We start from the raw sequence: 9,558 nt of genomic DNA on the forward strand, positions 1-9,558 counted from the left end.
TATGCTCGCTTCGAGGCAAGCAACACTGAAGCATTCACGCGAGAATTAGCTGTTCTGGATGACTGTGATAACGCTCTCGGTAGCTGATGTGCACAAGCCCTTTAAACCTTCACCTCATGTTTCAGCATGATAATGCACGGCCTCATGTCGCAAGGATCTCTACACAATTCCTGGAAGCTGAAAATAACCCTGCATACTCACCAGACATGTCACCCATTGATCATGTTTGAGATGCTCTGAATCAACGTGTACGACAGCTTGTTCCAGTTCCCAGCAACTTCGTACAGCCATTGAAGAGGAGTGGGACAAAATTCCACAGGCCACAATCAACAACCTGATCAACTCTGTGAAGATGTGTCGCTCTGCACGAGACAAATGGTGGTCAGATACTGACAGGTTCTGCTCCACACCTCAAACTGTACCTTAAACATAAAGGTAATCTGTGACCAACGGATGCACATCTGTATTCCCAGTCATGTGAAATCCATAGATAAGGGCCTAATGAAGTTATTTGAAGAGACTGAGTTCCGTATATGAACTGTAACTTAGTAAAATCTTTGAAATTCTTACATGTTCAATTTTTTTTTTAAATATTTTGATCAGTGTAATTGACCAAAGTCGGTTTAAATTATTTTGAATTCCATTTCGTTTAGTTTTTTTTCCTGTGAGCTCGATACTCAGTTTATGTAGAGCGAAATCAGACCCAGCCTGAACTGTGTGATGTAGCAAGGAGATGTAGTTTCCAACAGGTCAATATTCTGCAGAAAAGCTGGCAATTAACAACTGGAGAAAAAAAATTGCACATCCAAGTTATCAGGTTGCAGGACAGAAGAACGTTTCCAAGAAAAAAGCAATGTCCACAACTCTCTGAATATTATATTACACAGTAGACATATGGAAAACCATAAATACATTTCGTTTTTTTTTATCCATGTCAAGCAAGCCAATATGAATAGATAACAAAAAATGATGAGACAAATGCGTCAATCATTTTGTATACAATATTATATAGGGGAAATGGGGGAGGGAGGCCCATTTTATACAAAAGGTTTTTTGTCTAGTTCCTCGTTTAGACCTCTTAGAGACAAAGTGCTGAGGGAATGTATCCAAAAGGACTCTTGTCTCAGGAGGAAATTGACAATATCCCTTGAATGAGTGTCCAAAGCCAGTTGTCTTAGGTGCAATGCCTGCATACGTAATTCCCATCGGGATTATCACTGAGAAAGTGTTTTGTGCGGGTGGGAGGTCCGTTTTCACTAACATGTTGTGGCCTCTTAAACACCGCTCTTGGTGGTTCTCCTACAGCGTTCATCATCACCACAGAGAGAACTGTGTATCATATTCCAGTCCCAAGGTCTGGCCCTGGCCTTGCTCCAGTGTAGCTCTGGTCTGGCCTTGCTCCAGTGTAGCTCTGGTCTGGCCTAGCTCTGGTCTGGCCTGGCCTTGCTCCAGTGTAGCTCTGGTCTGGCCTGGCCTTGCTCCAGTCTAGCTCTGGTCTGGCCTGGCCTTGCTCCAGTGTAGCTCTGGTCTGGCCTAGCTCTGGTCTGGCCTGGCCTTGCTCCAGTCTAGCTCTGGTCTGGCCTGGCCTTGCTCCAGTGTAGCTCTGGTCTGGCCTGGCCTTGCTCCAGTGTAGCTCTGGTCTGGCCCTGGCCTTGCTCCAGTGTAGCTCTGGTCTGGCCCTGGCCTTGCTCCAGTGTAGCTCTGGTCTGGCCCTGGCCTTGCTCCAGTGTAGCTCTGGTCTGGCCCTGGCCTTGCTCCAGTGTAGCTCTGGTCTGGCCCTGGCCTTGCTCCAGTGTAGCTCTGGTCTGGGCCTGGCCTTGCTCCAGTGTAGCTCTGGTCTGGGCCTGGCCTTGCTCCAGTGTAGCTCTGGTCTGGCCCTGGCCTTGCTCCAGTGTAGCTCTGGTCTGGCCTGGCCTTGCTCCAGTGTAGCTCTGGCCTGGCCGTCCTCCAGTGTAGCTCTGGCCTGGCCTTGTTCCAGTGTAGCTCCAGCTCACCTCTGATCTGGCCCTTAGCTGAGAAGATGTTGACACAACGGCCTGCGGAAGTCACACTACTCCTCAGCATAAACTGATCTGATCCTCGCTGGTTCCCATAGCCCAAGGCTGTGTGTTATGTGTTTATAACAACTAGTGCTTATTTCTTGTATGATGGGTAACATCGCTCACTTCTGTGCCATATTCCTATGAATATGGTTTGTTTTACTTACAGTTTATTATTACTCATTGTTTTTGTCAGACAGTCGCAGACAACATTGAAAACCCTCAGGCACACTGCATAAACAGTGTTGCTATCATTGATTAACAGTGCCCCTGACTGTGCTCATAGACTCCATGTAGACCTAATGAGCGGTGCTGTAGTCCTTAGTTTTAGGATCGTTGTTTGCTGATATCCAATTCCCTCTCCAAGAGACCTCACGTTATCAGTGTGCCTGCCTTGTGCAACGAGGACTGGATTAAGTTGTTTTTGCCAAAGTGATGTTGGAAATCTTGCATTCAGATTTTCAGCAGAGTATTACCTCAGTCAGTGCTTACCGGAACACCGGCCCTATAGGAAGAGGTCAGGATGTTTGTGAGGGAGGCAGAGAAAAGGAGCCTTGGGGGGGGGGAATCTCTACTCCGTATGGGTTTCAGCGAGCCTGCAGGTCCAGACTCGCCCGACAGAGCCAGGGAGAGAGAGAGACAGTTAAACCCTGTTGTTTTCTCTCATCGCTGCTCCTGGTGAGACACAGGGCCAAGTTGGCCTCCAGGCCTGGATTCTTCACTTTACCTTGATGGTTTATCCACTTCAATTTATTTTTACCTGCCCTCTGCTCGGTTTCTCTGTCCCTGAAGCTATCAATGCTTATATTAGGAGAACATATGCGTTTCAGCGTCCTTCTATCTTTACCATGTGCTGTAGCTGTTTGTCAGAATATCTCTGTCATAGTCCCCTGATTTTGTCAGAAGGTTGACTGTCATCAGCATAGCAATGGTAAGCGAGCCTGTGAGGATATGACCAAAGTAAGTGACACGTGACGACCTATTACCAAGCCCTGGGGGGACACCAGTAGTGAGACATTAAAGAATACCTAGTTCAGAGCCCTGGTGTATAGCTGTAATGAGAATAGGAGAGGTCCTCGTTCCGAGCCCTGGGAGACACCGGTAGTGAGAACAGGAGAGGTCCTAGTACCGAGCCCTGGGAGACACCGGTAGTGAGAACAGGAGAGGTCCTAGTACCAAGCCCTGGGAGACACCAGTAGTGAGAACAGGAGAGGTCCTAGTACCAAGCCCTGGGAGACACCAGTAGTGAGAACAGGAGAGGTCCTAGTACCGAGCCCTGGGAGACACCAGTAGTGAGAACAGGAGAGGTCCTTGTACCGAGCCCTGGGAGACACCGGTAGTGAGAACAGGAGAGGTCCTAGTACCGAGCCCTGGGGGCCACCAGTAGTGAGAACAGGAGAGGTCCTTGTACCGAGCCCTGGGAGACACCGGTAGTGAGAACAGGAGAGGTCCTCGTTCCGAGCCATGGGAGACACCAGTAGTGAGAACAGGAGAGGTCCTAGTACCGAGCCCTGGGGGCCACCAGTAGTGAGAACAGGAGAGGGCCTTGTACCGAGCCCTGGGAGACACCGGTAGTGAGAACAGGAGAGGTCCTCGTACCGAGCCCTGGGAGACACTGGTAGTGAGAACAGGAGAGGTCCTCGTTCCGAGCCCTGGGAGACACCGGTAGTGAGAACAGGAGAGGTCCTTGTACCGAGCCCTGGGAGACACCGGTAGTGAGAACAGGAGAGGTCCTCGTTCCGAGCCCTAGGAGACACCGGTAGTGAGAACAGGGGAGGTCCTAGTACCGAGCCCTGGGGGCCACCGGTAGTGAGAACAGGAGAGGTCCTAGTACCGAGCCCTGGGAGACACCGGTAGTGAGAACAGGAGAGGACCTAGTTCCGAGCCCTGGGGGATACCAGTTTTGCATTGTCCTGAGGGACACCAGTAGTGAGAATGATAGCGAGCCCTGGGGATCACCAGTTTTACAGAGCCCTAAAATGCTCTTTGGGGTTCTGTGTCATTTTAATGTTTTCCAATTAGTGATAAAGGAATGAACAAAGACCCACCCTCTGTCCGCCAGTGTGTGAGGTGACAGTTCACTGTCTGTCAATGAGATGCGCCGGCCTGCCTCTGCCCGCCTGCCTCTGCCCGCCTGCCTCTGTCCGCCTGCCTCTGTCCGCCTGCCTCTGCCCGCCTGCCTAATCAAATATGTGCTCTTCTTTCACAGGAACATTTGGCCGCATCTTCCACGGTGTTCTGTTGGACGAAAAGGACCCGGCCAAGGAGAAATATTGCTTTGTGAAGACAGTGAAAGGTACGCAGTCATCCATTCCCTCATCACTGTCTGCAACCCATCCATTCCCTCATCACTGTCTGCAACCCATCCATTCCCTCATCACTGTCTGCAACCCATTCATTCCCTCATCACTGTCTGCAACCCATTCGTTCCCATGTTCACTGTCTGCAACCCATTCGTTCCCATGTTCACTGTCTGCAACCCATTCGTTCCCATGTTCACTGTCTGTAACCCATTCGTTCCCATGTTCACTGTCTGCAACCCATTCATTCCCTCATCACTGTCTGCAACCCATTCGTTCCCATGTTCTCTGTCTGCAACCCATTCGTTCCCATGTTCTCTGTCTGCAACCCATTCGTTCCCATGTTCTCTGTCTGCAACCCATTTGTTCCCTCATCACTGTCTGCAACCCATTCGTTCCCATGTTCACTGTCTGCAACCCATTCGTTCCCTCATCACTGTCTGCAACCCATTCGTTCCCATGTTCTCTGTCTGCAACCCATTCATTCCCTCATCACTGTCTGCAACCCATTCATTCCCTCATCACTGTCTGCAACCCATTCGTTCCCATGTTCTCTGTCTGCAACCCATTCATTCCCTCATCACTGTCTGCAACCCATTCGTTCCCATGTTCTCTGTCTGCAACCCATTCATTCCCTCATCACTGTCTGCAACCCATTCGTTCCCTCATCACTGTCTGCAACCCATTCGTTCCCATGTTCACTGTCTGCAACCCATTCATTCCCTCATCACTGTCTGCAACCCATTCATTCCCTCATCACTGTCTGCAACCCATTCGTTCCCTCATCACTGTCTGCAACCCATTCGTTCCCATGTTCACTGTCTGCAACCCATTCGTTCCCTCATCACTGTCTGCAACCCATTCGTTCCCGCGTCACTGCTTCAGCTACTACACTCTAGGTTAACAAGCAATGTTTTCCAACCATAAATAATGTTTTCCAACCGTATATTTAAACATTATGCTGTAAAGTTTGTTTTAAAATGTTCCCCCATCTCCCTTTTCATCGGGTAACTTACCGTGTGTTTAGAAACTAAAAGGCTTGGCAAACAGTATTTAGTCAGGTGCCACGAGGGCATGAGGTCCCTGAGTAAACTCAGTGCCACCCGATCTGTTTCTACCAAGTTGCTGTGTCTATTTTATCTCTATACTAAAGCCATGCAGACTCCTGAGTAGCCCTCAGTTCAGAAATGCCACTGTTAAAGGGGTGACCGAAAGTTAAAGCTGGTGTCAATTGTGGTCCCGTGTGGTCCCGTGTGGCTCAGTTGGTAGAGCATGGCGCTTGCAACGCCAGGGTTGTGGGACCAGGATGAATATGTATGAACTTTCCAATTTGTAAGTCGCTCTGGATAAGAGCGTCTGCTAAATGACTTAAATGTAATGTAAATGTACCATGGTCAGAAAATGACTGGTACACGACACGAGAGTTTCTTTTTCAAGAACCTTTCAAAACAATGTTATTGACGTCCTTAAGCGTCAATAAGACCCTATCAGTGAGTCCATTAATGTTTATACTGTGTATTGCTGATATCTGCGTGGCTGTGGTGAATTTCCCACCCCGTTTGAATAAACGGATATGGACTTCGCATTAGGTTTCCTGTGCATATGAAAACAGTTTGTGAGTAGGACTGTTAGCCAACAGATTAGACCGTAATGTTAAACTAAGGTTATGGGTTTGGGTTAGATGGACTTAGGCAACCTCTGACCACATGACCTTATATCTCGTCAGGTGGAAGGGTACCCTTAGTTTACCATTCCCACAGCGTATGGCTCTCCTTCCCACAGACGTTCTCAGGTTCATGTCTCCCTTCCAGCTGACCTTTGCCCTCTAGCTCCTCTAGCCACTTCCATGTTTATCCAGGGTGGGGTGAGTACCAGACCATGAACAATGTGCCCACCACCATGCCAACCATACCAGGGTCCTGCTTTGTTCATCATTCCACTTCCTCCTCCTCTTCCTCCCAGCAGGCCCAGAGAGCAGGAAACAAGCCCGCTTCCCAGAAGGCCTCTCTCTCTCTCTCTCTCTCTCTCTCTCCCAGATTAAACACGGGCCCTCTGTAGACCTGGGTTCAATTAGTTTAAGAAATCACCTCAAGTACTTTTATCTGGGTTTGATTGAGTTTGACCAAATAGAATCAATAGAATAGTCACGTAAGTGCAAACCCCACCCATCTGACACTCCAGGCATACTAGAGAAGGGAAAAAAAACGGGCAATATTTTTGAAAGGTTTTAAATAGTAATAGAAGCCAGTTCTGGGCCTCTGTGTGGCTTGGCTTGGCAAGAGTCAATCTAGCGTCTGTGCGTTTCCAACCAGAGAAGATATAACTCTCACAGGAAGCCATGACTTTGGCTGTTCTCAGAAAATGGAATGGTGTGAGGTCAAGAGGGCTGTTAGACTGTTAGATGACCTTTTTAGACCCCCCCCCCCCCCCCCTGTTAGTCAGGAGGAATGTTCATGGCTCAGCTTGGCCATGAAGGGTTAGCATACAGCGAAAGCAGTCTGAGTGGTGTTTATGGGTTGCCTTCCAAAACTTAAGTTGTGTCTCCTTCAAGACTGCAGTAGATCCCTAAGATTTCTAGACTAAACTTGAGTATCTTTCTCTTCTCTCGTTCTGTAGACCATGCCTCTGAGGTGCAGGTGACCATGATGCTGACAGAAAGCGGTAAACTACGAGGACTTCATCACAGGTAATCCAGTCAATCAAATCATCACGGGGAACATCACAACCAGCCGAAATCAGGCAGATCTCTGTTTTTTTATTTTTTTATTCTGTGGGTTAGTCAGTAAGTCAAAGGGCTAGCCTCTGGCGTCCTTGTTTATTTCCACATGGCGTGGCGAGACACGTATGCAACTCGCGCTGAGCTGTCTGCTCCGCCAATGACTGTCATCGTTCTAATTCTATGGTCGTAACAACCAAATTTCCCTCGACTGGAAACTTGCGTTGAAACCTGTTCAGTCACCTTGCACAAGGTTCCCACTAGATTTCCCCACACGAAGACACCATCTGTTTAAAACGGTTGCTTTGGATCCTGGATGTCAGTTGGAACAATTGAATTGAATTTATTTATAAATTGTACAACCAAATTCCCCCTAAAATAAATTATTTAAAGAACTTGTTTCCAAAAGTGGCCCTCCAAACAGCGTTCCAGCCGTGACGATATACCACGATATATATTACTGGCATAATAACATAAACTCCCCTGAACTCGACACTACTTTGGAAACTTGTCGAAAGGGTCTCATCACCACCTTGTTTAGCTATGGTTTCCCACACTAAAGATGACTAACTGTTGTCTTACGGTTGTTCCTCATTCTGTGAAAACCCTTAAACCGTCTCTACAGTTTGTCTGCTACGCTAGGGCCCTGTGTTGTTGCGCAATCATGTGACGTAGCAATATTGGAGTCTGTATTTTAAAGCCTTATCCAGAAATTAGAATATCATCAGAAATGAAAGCAATTGTGTGAGGTTGGTGCTGGAGGGGTGTGAGGTTGGTGCTGGAGGGGTGTGAGGTTGGTGCTGGAGGGGTGTGAGGTTGGTGCTGGAGGGGTGTGAGGTTGGTGCTGGAGGGGTGTGAGGTTGGTGCTGGAGGGGTGTGAGGTTGGTGCTGGAGGGGTGTGAGGTTGGTGCTGGAGGGGTGTGAGGTTGGTGCTGGAGGGGTGTGAGGTTGGTGCTGGAGGGGTGTGAGGTTGGTGCTGGAGGGGTGTGAGGTTGGTGCTGGAGGGGTGTGAGGTTGGTGCTGGAGGGGTGTGAGGTTGGTGCTGGAGGGGTGTGAGGTTGGTGCTGGAGGGGTGTGAGGTTGGTGCTGGAGGGGTGTGAGGTTGGTGCTGGAGGGGTGTGAGGTTGGTGCTGGAGGGGTGTGAGGTTGGTGCTGGAGGGGTGTGAGGTTGGTGCTGGAGGGGTGTGAGGTTGGTGCTGGAGGGGTGTGAGGTTGGTGCTGGAGGGGTGTGAGGTTGGTGCTGGATGGGGGTGAGGTTGGTGCTGGATGGGGGTGAGGTTGGTGCTGGAGGGGGTGAGGTTGGTGCTGGAGGGGGTGAGGTTGGTGCTGGATGGGGGTGAGGTTGGTGCTGGGGGGGTGAGGTTGGTGCTGGGGGGGTTGGTGCTGGGGGGTTGGTGCTGGGGGGGTGAGGTTGGTGCTTGGGAGGGGGGGGTGAGGTTGGTGCTTGGTAGGGGGTGAGGTTGGTTGCTGGGGAGGGGGGGGGTGAGGTTGGCTGCTGGGGAGGGGGGGGTGAGGTTGGATGCTGGGTGGGACGGTGGTGGTGCTGGATGTGTGTGTGTCTGTGTGTTTGGGTGGGTGGGTGGGTGGGTGTGCGCACACTGTGTGGGTGATTCTGTGAATGTCGTGTTAGTTCGTCGCGGGCCCACACCTTCCTCTTCCCCTTCCTGAGGTCAGGCGGTCACAGTGAGAGACGTCTCTCCTCCTTTCATCTGCTCTCCGAGATGCATCCTTCCTCTGTCTGGCAGCCTCCACCGTCCTGCCGGCCAACACTAAAACTAATTTTCCCAGAATTACCTCCTGTGTGACACATTGTCACGCAATGGGCTTTACTGGTTTTAACACCTCACCAATCTTCAACAGAATATATACCCACTCAGTGGAGTTGGTTTTACCCTGCTGAGACACAGGTTGAGTAGTATTTCCCCTTGGGTGGCAAGTAGAGATGGAATACTCATTTAATAGTCCACGTATTATTAGGCTTTGTGTCGGGAAAGGTAGAAGACACATTTTTACCTTTGAACCAAAGGACCGATTTTAAAGTATCTATATTGCTAGATATATTACTGGTATCTCTTGCGAAATAGATTTTTATCCCAATGAGACACAACTGGATAAATACATTTGACCTCTTTGACCTTTTTATCCTTCTCCAAACTACTGATTCGGATCACATGGTATTTTACATGATGCTTCTCTTTACTCACCCGCTTCTGAGCCAAGATGGTGGAGCCTATGGGCTTGTTCGCCATTACAGCCGACTGATCTACAAAAATCACCTTGCATCGTAAATAACTACTCATTTTATTATTTGTAGATCAGTCATTCACAATTTACCCATGATACAGTGCTGTTTTGATCCTCTCGACCACACGACCAGATGTCTCTGCCTCATATATTTCTGAACAGCTGAAATAAAACTATTATGACTCCCCTCAATGGACGGGCGAGACTCTCAGGAATACGATGACCCTCACAAGTGTCTTGGTACCGCCGGTCTACCAAC

The 9,558-nt window shown here is 49.3% G+C and overlaps 1 protein-coding gene across 1 annotated transcript; it reads right to left on the reverse strand.

The window, feature by feature from the left end:
- Positions 1 to 7,768: 7,768 nt before the first annotated feature.
- Positions 7,769 to 9,304, reverse strand: LOC120038567 (vegetative cell wall protein gp1-like). The gene is made up of 2 exons (XM_038984260.1): positions 9,260 to 9,304; positions 7,769 to 8,614 (listed from the first exon to the last, which is right to left on the reverse strand). Exons 1-2 carry the CDS (start codon positions 9,302 to 9,304, stop codon positions 7,769 to 7,771), a joined length of 891 nt encoding a protein of 296 aa, XP_038840188.1.
- Between the last annotated feature and the right edge of the window lie 254 nt (positions 9,305 to 9,558).

The sequence above is a fragment of the Salvelinus namaycush genome, unplaced genomic scaffold, assembly GCF_016432855.1.
Source record: "Salvelinus namaycush isolate Seneca unplaced genomic scaffold, SaNama_1.0 Scaffold2246, whole genome shotgun sequence".
NCBI classification, from domain to species: domain Eukaryota; kingdom Metazoa; phylum Chordata; class Actinopteri; order Salmoniformes; family Salmonidae; genus Salvelinus; species Salvelinus namaycush.

Excerpts from the sequence above, each read along its gene's own strand:
- LOC120038567 (XM_038984260.1), bottom strand. The coding sequence starts at position 9,304 with ATGGCGAACAAGCCCATAGGCTCCACCATCTTGGCTCAGAAGCGG. Across the intron at positions 8,615-9,259 it reads CCATCTTGGCTCAGAAGCGG|ACACACACACATCCAGCACC; the intron begins GTGAGTAAAGAG and ends CCAAACACACAG.